This window comes from Scomber japonicus, chromosome 11 (genome assembly GCF_027409825.1).
Source record: "Scomber japonicus isolate fScoJap1 chromosome 11, fScoJap1.pri, whole genome shotgun sequence".
NCBI classification, from domain to species: Eukaryota; Metazoa; Chordata; class Actinopteri; order Scombriformes; family Scombridae; genus Scomber; species Scomber japonicus.
In genome coordinates, this window is record NC_070588.1 from 4,546,083 (window position 1) to 4,560,141 (window position 14,059).

General features: G+C 42.4%; 1 protein-coding gene across 1 annotated transcript in view; it reads left to right on the top strand.

The window, feature by feature from the left end:
• Positions 1-7,883, top strand: part of gli2a (GLI family zinc finger 2a) — a 30,260-nt gene extending 22,377 nt beyond the window's left edge. Inside the window, exons 7-11 of the mRNA XM_053328178.1 lie at positions 866-1,015; positions 2,657-2,821; positions 3,140-3,421; positions 4,677-5,043; positions 5,554-7,883. Of these exons, the coding sequence (XP_053184153.1) occupies positions 866-1,015; positions 2,657-2,821; positions 3,140-3,421; positions 4,677-5,043; positions 5,554-7,883 (3,294 nt within the window). The remainder of the gene's footprint in view (positions 1-865; positions 1,016-2,656; positions 2,822-3,139; positions 3,422-4,676; positions 5,044-5,553) is intronic.
• The last annotated feature ends 6,176 nt before the right edge of the window (positions 7,884-14,059 follow it).

Sequence of the window (14,059 nt, forward strand, 5' to 3'; positions counted from 1 at the left end):
CAGGAAATGAAGTGGTTCCTCTGGGTGTGTGGATATTTGCATGTGGTGCACAGGATGGGAGTTTTTTAAAGTGTGTGTCTGTTGAGAAACATTGTGTGTGTGTGTGTGTGTGTAGTAAGTGTGTTTAGTTTAATCAAATGTGTTGTGTCTGAGGGCATAATTAAGAAACCTTGAAGGTACTCTGGGTAATAAGCCATTCTCTTGCATGCTTACACATTGTAGTAGTAGTTACTGACTGTCTCCTTCTCCAGTGGTGCAAATTATTCATTCAAACAAGACAAGAAATGCTTTAAACATGAGGAATTCCTACAAGGTGGAAAACATGCTCAAATTACAGGATGATGTATAATTTTGCAGCGTAGATCATTTCAAGAGAATACATGAACTTTTTACATATTGAAGTTCATACCAAATGTGATTAGATTTGTCTGAAAAGAGTAGACTAATACGCAATTTGTGTGTAACTTTAAGCGTCACACGGGAAACGTTTTATGTCCACCACTGACTTCCTGATCCATTAAACGTAAGGAGAATGGATGATAAATACAAGCCGTTACAAAAATCCTCTTCCTGATCTCTTTTAATGGGAGCTGAGGAAGTTCCTCTCCATTCAAGAAGCGACTGCACCCTGCCTGAAAAAGCAGACACAGTGCTTTTATAGTTTTTTGTCTCCTGTTGACAGATGCATAATAACTGTCAACTATAATGGATGGCACCATCACTCATAATGTGTGTTTTCGCGCACGTATGCACGGACACATGAAAAAGACAGAGAGAGGCTCTTCTGGTGGGAAATAGACAAGAATTCGCTGACTCGTTTTCATTAGCATTGCGATAACTGACGGGAATTGAATTGTCTCCTCAGCACATCAACAACGACCACATCCACGGCGAGAAGAAGGAGTTCGTGTGCCGCTGGGAGGAGTGTTCACGAGAGCAGAAGCCGTTCAAGGCCCAGTACATGCTGGTGGTCCACATGAGGAGACACACGGGGGAGAAACCGCATAAATGCACGGTAAGACCCCTCGGACGTCTGTGAAACACTGTGATACACTGTTAGTAACTGGCTGAGTAACTGAGCACAGCATCATCAGACTCACTGACTCACTTATGGTCTGTCTACTGTATTTAAAGGGGCACTCCAACAATTTAGGATTACACTTGCAACAGACTTTAAAGATGTCCTTTAAAAGAAAATTGAAGCAGCAGCAGGGAAAAATATCTACTATTTTCCTCAAAAAGACTTCTGATAAAGCAATGTTTTTATGTTAGAACATCCTTGAGTGTCCACGTTTTCTCCAAACTGAGATACCCTGATGACACCACAATGACATTACTAGTGTTATTTAGTCTGTCTTGTGACTGCTAAATTGATCTTTATGATGTGTAAAATTGGTGAAGTGAGTTAATTGATTGGTTTAAAATGGTTAAGCAACTACTGGGACTGGGACTGGGACTCGATTGTTACATGCAGTCTCTACCCTTACAACACTTCTGTGTGCCTCAAAAAAAACTTGACATCATTTATCTGCGCTCTCCTGAATTGTGTAGGTCTGCTTCGGTTTAGACACAAAAAAGCACTCTGTGTTGAGGAAAGATCACAGTTTGGGTTAAAATGATCACTTAAAACATGGTTACTACTTACTCAAAGTTAGGAAACTTTTGTCGTCATGGCAACACCGAACACCACGACAATTGTAGTACTTAAAAACTGCCTGACTCACAAATGGAGACAGGAAGTGAACAGTGGTGGCCTTCAGCAAAGTCCACTATGTGCAAATTAGAATCAAATCTGTCACTTCTGCAGATGGAAATTTGTCACCTTAATATATAGACGTCATCTAAACTGTGCCACTTCTCCAGGTCTTTATTATAAGAGTTGCTAGATGGCGTCTGTCACCAAAACGTAACTGTAGGTCATTTCTTGGGAGGACAGGCTCTAGTTTTCATTTTGATGAATCACAGGGGTTTTATTGAAGCCTTCATTTGCTCTGTGAAGCCTGTTTTCTTAGCTTCAAAGCTTGTTCACAGGATCTTGTGAATGCATTAAAACAGATGACTTTTGAAGGAGAAAAGTTAAGAAAGCTGATTGACAGTGTGGGGTGTAATTAAAATCTGCAGGCATGCTTGGGGGCCATGGGTCCATATTAAGGCCTTGTTGTATATTCTATGTACAAATCCCATGTGCATTGTCTAACTCCCCTTCAGTCTCATCTTTTAAGGGAGAATCTTCCGACTTTTATATCCGATTTCTGAGCTACTCTAATTTGATTCTCTTTTAATTTCAAAGCCAATTACGTTCACAGTGACTGCTCTGAAGGAATACCAAATTATAGCTTGTACAGTACAAGTGAATACAAAGGCTAAACACAGACTTCTCTTTGTCTCAACAAAGCACACTAGACAAAGAGCTCTACCACACCTCACACTTAGTTTAGATATTTCGCATAATAGCCCTTTTTACCAAAGTGTAGCCGGGCTTTGCTTTTGTGTGGCACGCCACAGTAGGTGGGCAAGAGTCCAAGAGTAGATTACATTTGAAAACTGAAACACACAGGGCTTTTTTTGTGTGTTGCCCAGCTCTTTTCTCTTTTCTCTAACCAGCTGCAGACAAAATAACACAGTGCTCACTGTTTATCTATCTGTCTGTCTGCAGTTTGAGGGCTGTGCAAAAGCTTACTCTCGCCTGGAGAACCTCAAGACCCACCTCAGGTCTCACACTGGGGAGAAGCCCTATGTGTGTGAACACGAAGGCTGCAACAAGGCCTTTTCCAACGCTTCAGATCGGGCCAAGCACCAGAACCGCACACACTCTAATGAGGTATGTTCACACACTCACACACACATCAATCCACTGATTTACTCCTGTCATCATCTTATCACCACAATATCTTTTATGCATGTAGGTCCTTATAATGTTCAAAGTTTTAGTTGCATGGACCCTTTGACTGCTCTAATTTAATTATGGTTGATATAGGCTTCACATAAACCAAGATGCATTCAGAAAAATAAAATATTCATATGTTGTGGTTTTCCTATGATGAGCTTCTTTTTATTACTCACTAATATTTTCCATCTGAGGTTGAATCTCAATTATTTTCTTCCCCATTAAGTGTTGTGTTAAATCCCCTCTTGGCAGAAACCATATGTGTGTAAGATCCCCGGCTGTACCAAGCGCTACACGGACCCCAGCTCTCTCAGGAAGCACGTTAAGACAGTCCACGGACCCGAAGCCCACGTCACCAAGAAACAACGAAGCGACGCTCCTCCGAGACTGCCACCCAAAGGCAACGGAGAGAACGAGGCAAATTCCAAACACGGTGCGAGAGGCGGCTTGGATGGCAAGATTGAAGCCAACAGCACCTCTAGAGGAGTGGAAGACTGCCTACAAGTCAAATCTATCAAGACTGAGAACTCCATGGTGAGTCCTCATCACATTTATTTAAAGGAATCCCACACAAATCTCTCAGGAAATTCACTGTTATTGAATTTAAACTTTGGAATTTGATGAATGCACCTTGAAGGAATTGTACCACTCTTAGCACTCCGAATGAACAATATCACCTTTTACTTTTTAATATAACTTGATCAAATAATTGCATGCATGGCTTTGTATGTTGAGAAACCAACAAAGAGAAGCAAACACTTATCTTCCTCACTGTTTTCCACTTTACTAACATTGCTCTGAGGCACTGCCTGCGTCCTTCCTAACTCACCTCTTTGGTCGTTGCTTGAACTTGCTTCTCTCTTTCTCTTATAACCTTCCTAATGGACAGACTTCACTGAGGTGAGCACTCCAAACTGTCTCTCTCTGTCTCGTTGCAGCTCTGCATGAGTGATGTACAAATGTGTCCTTGTGTTTCACACTACCGAAAAAAAGGAAAATAGCCTTTTTGCATGATAATCCATTTTCACTGATTTAAAACATGCTCCTTTGTATATGGGGCACACACACACATATGCATGTACGGACACACACACACACACAGTTACTGGCAGTAGCCTTTGCTGTCGGCCGATGATAAAAGTCATTGTAACATTAATATTCAAAGCCTGGGACTGTTTTAGCCTGTGTGCTGAACAAATAGTGCCAGCATCAAGCTGTGATCAAGACTTTAGTTCATTTTGGGCCAGTTTGAATTACTGTCGCTGCTGGATTGTTGCTCACAGAACTCATCTATTATCCACTTGTTTTCTTGTTGTAAATAAATCAAAACGCATCCATAATGAATGAGATTATGGAACTGTAGGCCTACATTAGTTATTACAAAACACCATTGCAATCAGAATTTTCTAACTGTGGTAATTATTTAAAATTGAAGAATATATAATGGAGTTTTCTGAACTTGGCATAAGACTATATCTTTATATATCTCTATAGTTTTGTTCTATTCATTTCTATTCTTTAAATTGTACCTATTTTGTGATGTTTGGGATGGCAATGTTGGTCGGTCTGTTCACTGCTTTGATCCAGACTGAATTAACACTATTGGATGGATTGCCATGAAAGGATTAACATCAGCTTCAGCCTTAAATAGCAGGTTGTTACCAGTGTTACCACAGTTTGGTAAAAAAGTTCATTTATAAGTGGAAAACTTAATGGTGAACCATCATCGATTATAATATGGCTTTTATAGTTTACTTACATCAAGTTCTTCTTTTCTATCCTCCTCCAGACGTATCAGTCCAGTCCTGGTGGCCACTCGTCATGTAGCAGTGAGCCATCGCCTCTCAGTAGCGCCAACAACAACGACAGTGGGGTAGAGATGGCCCTGCACAGCGGGGGCAGCTTCGGGGACCTCAGTGCACAGGATGAGTGCCCCATGGTTGACTCCACTGTTTCCGCTGGGGGGCAGCATGCTGGGGTGGGGCTCCAGATGAGGAAAGCTGTGGGTCATGGTGGTGCAATCACCATCAAGCTGGAGAACATCAAGAAAGAAAGGCTGAAGACAGTGAGAGACTCCTGCCCCTGGGTCAACTCTGCACCACAGCTACCACAGGGTCAACGCAACAGCATGAAGCTGCCTCCCATACCTGCAGTCGGTAAGTGTGCAAGATTGAGGAAAGCTATCAATATTTTTAAGGTGCTTTAATGTGTGATGGGGGTGCAAGATAAGTGGCTGAGTGGCATTATGTAGTAGAGTCAATTCAAATGTATTTATCTAAGCCAAATACATGAACTGAAGTCTCACCCCCCAATCCCTCTCCCTCTCCCACCATCACCACAATAATCTTATTTTCAATCACCACGGACTGATATGGTGCAATAACTGCATTTGCACTTTAGCCTATCCTTTTCTTTAAAGCACTTTATTTTTTAACAGCACTTTATGATCATATTTTACCCTATTTAACAATTATTCTATTTTATGTGTGTGTATGTAAGAGTGTGTTTGAGCAGAGTGAATGGAAACAGTTTTCTTTTATGAGACACAGCAAATTTCATTGTATGTGAACATGCAAAGACAATAACGGAATTCATTCATTCATTCATTCATTCATTCATTCATTCAAATTGTTACATCATGTAATAATGTCATTTGTATTTGCCAGGTTCCCTGCTGGAGAGCTCCAACATAATGAGTAACTTCAATGGTTCATACCCTGGCCAACGTGGCGGTGACCTGTCTTCATGTGAAGTGACACTGCTGAACCAGCTGAACGAGCGGCGTGACAGCACCACCAGCACCATCAGCTCAGCATACACAATGAGTCGGCGTTCATCTGGTATTTCCCCGTGCTACTCCAGCCGTCGCTCCAGTGAGGCTTCCCAGTTTGGAGCTAACCGGCATAACAATATCAGTTCGGCTGACTCCTATGACCCAATCTCCACTGATCTGTCTCGTCGCTCCAGTGAGGCCAGCCACTGTGGAGGAGGAGGTGGTGGCGGCGGTGGTGGTGGTGGAGGTCTCCCAAGCCTTCTCAGTCTGACACCAGCTCAGCATTATCGGCTCAAGGCAAAGTATGCTGCTGCCATTGGCGGAGCTCCACCCACTCCTCTCCCTAATATGGATCGAATGAGCCTGAGGACCCGCATGGCGCTCTACGGTGACTCCCAGGAAAGCTCATCACACCTATTCCATCAGCCACCTTCTGGAACTGTGCCCCGGCGTTGCAGTGACATTGGATATGGCAACCACAGCATGATGCCCCATGAGGTACCCACCAACCTTCCACGCCGTGCCAGTGACCCAGTGCATCGTCCCGCCCTGGACCCTCTCTCCTTTCCTAGGGTCCAGCGCTACAACAGCATGAACAGCATGAACCCCATGAGTGGTTCATCAGCTGCAGAACGTCACCAGACACTGGCTATGCAGGGCTACACACGCTCTGATGGCAGCCTGCAGCGCTACCCATTCGCCCCGAGACCACCTAGCATTTGTGAGAACGTAGCCATGGAGAACATGGCAGTAGATGGGATGATCGCTGGGGCGGAGCAAGGTGCAGAGGATGATATAGTGCTTCCGGATGATGTGGTGCAGTACCTCAGATCCCAGAACACTGGCAACTCAGGTCACAACTCGGGGCAAGTTGACTACCATTTCAACAATCAGTCTCAGGGCTACCAGACAGGCATGGCCCCACCATTATCATTTTATACACAGAGAAGGATGGCCATGGCTGATGCTACTATGAATCAGTCTGGTCAGGATATGCAATCCTGCCAGATGGGTCCAGGTGGCTCCCAGCAGCCCTTCCCAACACCATCGAACAACATGAACAAGAATAATATGCCAGTGCAGTGGAACGAGGTGAGCTCGGGGACTGTGGACACCACAACCAAGCTCTCCAAACAACAGCAGCATCCTATCAGGGGAAATTTAGCTGTTGTTCAGCAGAGGCATAACTTTGGTTCCTTCCAGGCACAGGGTCAAGGCCTTGGCAGCAACCAGCAGGTAGGGACTATGAGTCAGAACATGTCTATGCAGGGGTATGCAAACCACAACAGCCAGAGGATGTTGAATATATCCCACCAGCAGCATCAGCAACAGAGGCAATGCAACAATGTGAACTTTAGTGAGCAAATGAGTCCTCAGCAAGGGTTTGGCCAAGAGGCGATCCCGAATTCTATATCTGGGAGCACTAGCGTGAGACCTACCCGTAACGGTACGGCAGACCCAGAACTGCAAAATTACAAGGCAAGGACACAGGCTGATGGGTATTCGCATGTGAACCAAGTGGATCAGCAACAAAATTGCAGTGTTCTCTCTCAGCAGCAGCAGCAACACATTATTCATAATGGAGGTAGGGGAATGTTACATCCCAGGCCTCCCACAGAGCCCAAGTCTAGTGCCAGACAACACGCAGGGTTAAGCATAATGCAACCGAGCCGAATACCCAAGTCATCTGATTTGAGTCCCAGCCTTGGTAATGACACCTCAGAGGCAAGTCCAAAGAGGCCCAGTGGTTCAGAGGCCCACCATAGCAACTCTGAGAATCCCAACTCTGCTGTGTTCTACACAGGTCAGATTCATTTGTTTGAGCCAGCCTCTGCCTCCTTTGATGTCCCCATGTCACCCTGTGCCAACCAGGCTCCAGCCAGCAACAACACTACTGCAGCTAACATGGCCTCACCAGGAGTCAACCAGGTTTCCAGCAGCACAGTAGATTCTTCCACTGGTGGATCTGGTGGCGCAGAGCACGCCCAGATCGACTTTGACACCATGCTTGATGACGGGGACCACTCCAGCCTAATGTCGGGCACCCTGAGTCCCGGCCTTCTGCAGAGCCTCTCCCAGAATTCCTCACGTCTCACCACCCCACGCAACTCTGTCACCCTAGCATCTGTACCGGCAGGGATCGGCAACATGGCCATCGGTGACATGAACTCTATGCTCACAGCCTTGGCTGAAGAAAGCAAGTTCTTCAACCTGATAAGTTGAGAGCAATCAAACACCTCATCATCCATCCAATATTAACCATTTCTACATCAGGAATATATGGACTACATAAGAAGGCACTGATTGAAAAAAGCAGAACTGGCTATTTCATCCTTTTTCCCTTCATTGTCTATAGTAATATGCTTATCTTGTAATATTTGTTTCAGATTATAATAAGTGACATTATAAGGTTAGTAGTTATACAGCTAGGGTTAAGGACAATTTTCTATCATCATTTGTTAAAAAGCCATACTTTTTAGCTACAAATATATGATAGCCCAGGGTATCTAAATGCATCTACAAAACAATTGCCATTCAGTATTTCCCTGTGTAATAGCCCTTTACAAAGTGGTGCACTGAAAGCAGTTCACATAGTGCCTTGCTGAGGACATCAAGGTTGAACATCTGAGTACAATATGAAAACACACTTACCAAGAAATGGACATGATATGTAGATAACAGATAATATTTTTTATTATGAAGACCATGTTTATAGATTATACTGTATGGTACTTGCTTTAAGTTATGCTCTAGACTTTTGATATTTAAACTAGGGCTGTCAAAGGTAACATATGAACACCTACTATTAATTCAAAACGAATAATGCATGAATGTCTCAATTTAATTTTTTTAAATATGACATTAACATTTTTGTTTTTTGGGTTTTTCTGCTTTTTTTTGGTGTGTGTGTGTGTGTCAGTGTGTGTATGTGTGTGTTTTGCTTCATGCTTACCATGGGAATTGCAAAGAAATATTCTCAAAGGCTAAACTACACCTCACTGTACCTTTTATGCATACTATACAATATGTGAGTTAAGTAAAGAGACGTGCAAGCTGCCTAACCTGGAACTGCTGCTGTAAAAAATGTTGTAAAAAGGAATAACAGACACAGTGTATGTTCTGTTTTGCTGGCAAATTATGACAGAACTACAGTGTCTTTAGTATTTCAATTAAACATGCTGGTGCTTAAAGCACTGAAGTTAATGAACAAAGTCCGAGCCCAACAACAAACCATGTATGAAGTGATACATGCCAAATATGAAAAAAACCTGTTAAATGTTAACTCCTATTGCAGTTTGTATGTGCACTTAATTCAAATATTTTGCAGCAAGAAATAAATGGAAAAGTGCTACTGTAGCGTCATGTCATGAGTTTCAATTACACCTAGATTTAGAATAAAGGATTATAAGATAAGATAAGATGTATCTTTATTGATGCCCCTTATGTTAAACATGATGAACGTGTATGTTTTTTATGAAATGTCATAAAATTCAAAATGTGATTACTCCCATTTAGACAGACACTTGTGATGAACTGTAATGTATAACATCAAGCATTTGACAGCCCTAGTTTAAACAAGTGGTTGTACAACATTATGTTCCACAGATATTAAGTGCTTATTGATCATGGTCTGAGCTCTTGGGGATGGCACTGTAAAATAAGATTTCCTTCTTTGCCTTCTGGATCAGAGGCATTAACTCTCCGTGGTCTCATCTCACAAGGGTAAATGATTGAAAAAGACAAGGATATGCGTCTGTGTTAGTCTATCAGGGCACAGGGACCCCTGTGTGTGTGATGAGGAGTATTCTCTAAAAGAATATACAAGTACCTCTGTGTGTTCTCAGTAGAGATCCAACCCTAATTAACACATTCATACCACCCCCCCTACTCCCCTTCACTGCACCCGATATATCCCCTGGGTTCTGGATGAACTGCAGAGAGTCCAGGAGGGGACCCGGACTTTGATATCTGAAATCTTGTTTCGGACAGCATTGGCAAAATAGCCCTGCAAATTCCTCAGTTTTATTATGTTTGCTGAATTTCTAAGTAGCCTTTAAAATGTTTCTGTGTATGCTACCATCCACTTTTACTATGCTCAGTGTGTGTGGGTTTGTGTGTGAGTGTGTATATAGCTTTTGTACATTTCAAATAAACTATCTCCTTTTTTCTGTTTAAATCCCAAAGTCTTGTGTTGTGTCTTCTTTGAAATCACATGGTCTCTGTTCCCCGGAGGCTACATGAAAGTAAGGCGAGTATGCTACAAGTGAAATTGCATTTGGCATGTTCTCAGACTGCTGTCGAGTACTAAGGGCAAACACTGTAACTCCAGCGCCCATATGTATGAAGGGTTCATACACATAAAGCCCTAGTGTATGACATATACAATATTTTACTTTTTGTTTATGGCCTAATATTGTTTTTAAATAACTTGGGCTGTATTTTTGGATGTAAGGTGCCAGACAAATAAAGTTATTATTAAAGAGAATACAGAGCACCAGATTAGTATTTATGAAAAACAAACCTTAAATTTAAAAGATACATTTGCAACACATGTAGTGCCCACACAATATAGTCAAAAAGTTAAGACCAAAATATTTGAAAGTGCAATACGAGTCAAATCATTTCAGTCAGGAGACAGCTGTCCTCATTTCTTTGCCTTCATTTGTGATTAATAACTTAACAGTTGTCCCTAATTGACAACTGTTGAAGGCGTATAATGATAGTACTGTTATGACCCTTCCCTTTCTGCTCGCTATGGTGCAGTTGATGACTTCCTGCAGGAGCTTGCAGTCAGGGAGGGTCATGAGGGCAAGGTGCTGACACTCGGCTAAGCCTCTACCAAAGTCACAAATACCAGCCTGGACTCATTGTCTCTCTCTATCTCTCATAGGCTCCACACTGCTACTGTTTGTTTTGACATTTTCTTTAGCATTCACTACTTATGCAACTACTCTCCAAGCCTTTACTTCATGCCTTTTGTAAATAGTTATGTTGTTTAATTTACAATAAAACATTTTCATTGGCACTTAAAACTTGATTTACACATACACATCACATACATTGTGACAACGCCAGTTTGTGACAAGTGGGGGCTTGTCCAAGATCTAGTATTATAAGTAAATTATCTTGGTTTGGTTTATTTGCAACCAAGTCTGTACTGGTAAATTGGCCCATGCAGTTTAGGCATGGCAGACAATAGTCTTTGGTTTGCTTTGTAGTAGTATAGACAAGTTGTTTTTAGACATGTGCAACAGCTAACATGCTATTAGTGGACCTCACAAAGAGAGTTTTAAATACCAATGAATGGCTAACCATTTGTTTTGGCCACTTCCTGAACATGAATGCAGTTTTGTAAAACTTAAGCTTTTTTATGTGGTGCTCTGAACCTAAATCAATCAGGTTTTCATTCAGCACACAGCACTGAAACAGCTATAATTTAGGGTTGTGACTGACCCGCTGATGTCAACAAATGCAGGTTCCCCTTCTCCCCTAATTCTCCTTGACCTGAGTGCTGCAGCTGACATACTATCCTCTTAGAGCGCCCCCGCACCACCATTGGGTTGTCAGACTGTGCACTTAAGTGGTCCCAGTTCTACCTTTCTGGTAAGACTGAGTTTGTCTCACAGGGAGGATGCAGGTCTAGATTGCTCCACGTCACCTGTGGTTTTCCACAAGGATCAGTTTTGGCCTCCCTTGGCAGACATGGGATGTCTATTCATTTCAATGCTGATACTCAGCTGTACGTCAAAACTGCCCCAAGCCCTTCTGCAGCCATGTCACACCTCAGCACTTGTCTAAAGGAGATAAAATCCTGGATGAGTACAGATTTCCTCCAGTTAATCAGCAGCAAAACTTAAACTCTCCTTTTTGGCACTACACACAAGATTCAGTCATCCCTCATACCTCATCTTATCTTTGACAGCCAGGACATCCCCCTTTCCTCCTCAGTCACTAATCCAGGAGTTAGGTTTGACCCTTGTGTGAGTTTTGATAACCCTAGAAGACATCTATGCAAAACCTCCTTTTACCATCTCAAAACATCTCCAAACTTTGCCCCTTTCTAACCCTGTCAGATGCAGGAAAACTTACCCATGACTTTATATTGAATATTATACCATTCAAAAAGGTGTACTTGAAAACAGGGGCGGAGTCTTCGGCTTCTGACCAAACGGTGTCTTTAGTATCACTACGCACAACACAGTTGGCTAGTCCTCACTGCCAGTCAGGGGAGGGCCGGGTAGTAGGCTATGTAGTGTAGCAGTCAGAGCAAGAAACGTCTGGTACAAACATAGTGGAGGAGGAGAGGTGACCAAGAAACACCCAGAGAGGAGAAAGTTAGAAGAATATTTAATATAAAATAAGGACTTTGACCAGACAAGGACCCGCGGATACATCAGTGTGGTGTTCTAACGGCGGAGGGATATACGGATATCCGGTGCAGGGACAGACGGAGACCTGACGGAGAACCGGAGAGTGAAGGCGGATGCTGATCTGCCGGACAGGTGAGTAACATCAGCGCTGCTTCACATAAACTGTAACGTTACCTGCTGACATTCAGCTCACTGTCTAGTTAGTCAGGATATGTTGTTGTTGTTGTTGTGATGTTAGCTGTAAAGTAGCAGAGTTGTTGCTACAGCTGTTTGACGCTCTGCACGTTAGCTTCGCAGCTAACGTTAGCAGCGTGCTAACGTAGCCTACAACGTTGCTTCTGTGTTGTTGCCCGCTGTGTATCTGATGTTTGTTGGCTGCTTTCAAAGTGATTATTTATTTCATCAAGACTGGACTACAGTGTAAAGTGTGCTCTTGACAGGGATTTGAGGCAGGCGCATTCATAAGCTCAGAGCAGCGCTGCCAGGATCCTGATGAGAGTGCAAAAAAACACAAACATAGAACAGCGATTCTGTTTTCATTGCACTACCTCCCCTGTCTCCCTCAGAGGATTGACTACAAAGTCCTGCTACTCATACATGAATCCATCAACAAACATGCACCTCCCTACCTACAGGAACTGATCATACCACAAACCTCCACCCACAGCCTCAGACCTGCCAACAGCTTGCTCCTCCAGGCCCCAGGTACTAAGCTCCGCACCAAGGGGGACCAAGCCTTCTGCTCTGCTGCGCAACACCTGTGTAACAGCCTTCCCAACCATCTCAGGTCAGCACAGACCCCAGTCTCTTTCTAAATAAAACAGGCATGAAAACCTTTACATTAAGGAAGGCTTTTTCATCTTAACTCTTATCACTATTTTCTTTATGATATGTGTACTATGTTAACCCTTTATCGGGCAAATAACTGGATTTGGTAACTTCCGTAAACATCCAAAATAGCCTCTCCATGCCTCTCTGTGAGGTTGTAGAACCATGTGGACTTTTGTTAATAGACTTTTTGGAAAATGTTCATTGTAGACCTGCAAGGAACCATAAAATATAAAGTCACAAAAGCAAAAAACCCATGCAATATTCCCCAATAATATCTCTAGGGTTGAAATTTTGAATTTCCAAGTATTTCATTGAGTGCCCTATAAGGGGTTTTAATATTCCTGTAGCACTTGAGTTTCACTATGAATAAAAAATGTTCTTATTCATACCTATGAGAGATCTGAGGATCTGAGGCTGGAAACAAACCCCCCTTTTTAACTCTATTTATCAAAGAAACACTTTATTTCAGGATAAATTAAAGTTACTGTTACTTTTTTGCAGAACTATGTCTCAGTTCAGATTTCACTGCTCAGTGTCAGGTTGAATAAAAACTACTTCAGCTTTAAACAAAAGAAATAACACCATAACTGACGCAGCTAAAGTTAAACCAATTTTTGCCGACTCCTTTTTTTCTTTTCTTGTCTTATTGTATAATAACTGCAGTGCATATTCTTTAATAATAGAGGAGTAATGTTTGTTTTGCTTTGAGGCTCTTTCTTTCCTCTGCATACATCAATGTAGCTTTCTTGATGTTCTGCCAATGAAAAGATAATGTATTACTTTAAGTAGTTGTGCTTTTTCATCCACTATTCTTCACTCTGCATACTAGAGTTTTTTTTTTTTTACTCTAGTTTGAAAACCCAGGTGAAAAAGGATACTCCACATGCACAAAATGCATACAGAGCAGTTTCTAAAGTTAGATGGCATGTTGTCCAAAATTAACAGCAGCAAGCCAAGACATAAAACAGGAAAGGTGAAAGAGGAGAAGAGTAGGCACGAGAAAAAGGAGAGGAGAGTGAAAATCAGCAGAAAAAAAGATAGAGGCTTACAGTACAGGGGGAAAAAACTGAGTAAAGCTACCACAAGGTGAGAAGCAGGAGTGAAGACTGGAGATCCAGGGAGGGGATGAGGGAATAAGAAAAGATGCAAAGTACTAAAAGAAAAAGAACAAATCATTTTTAATTTGACAGCAAATTC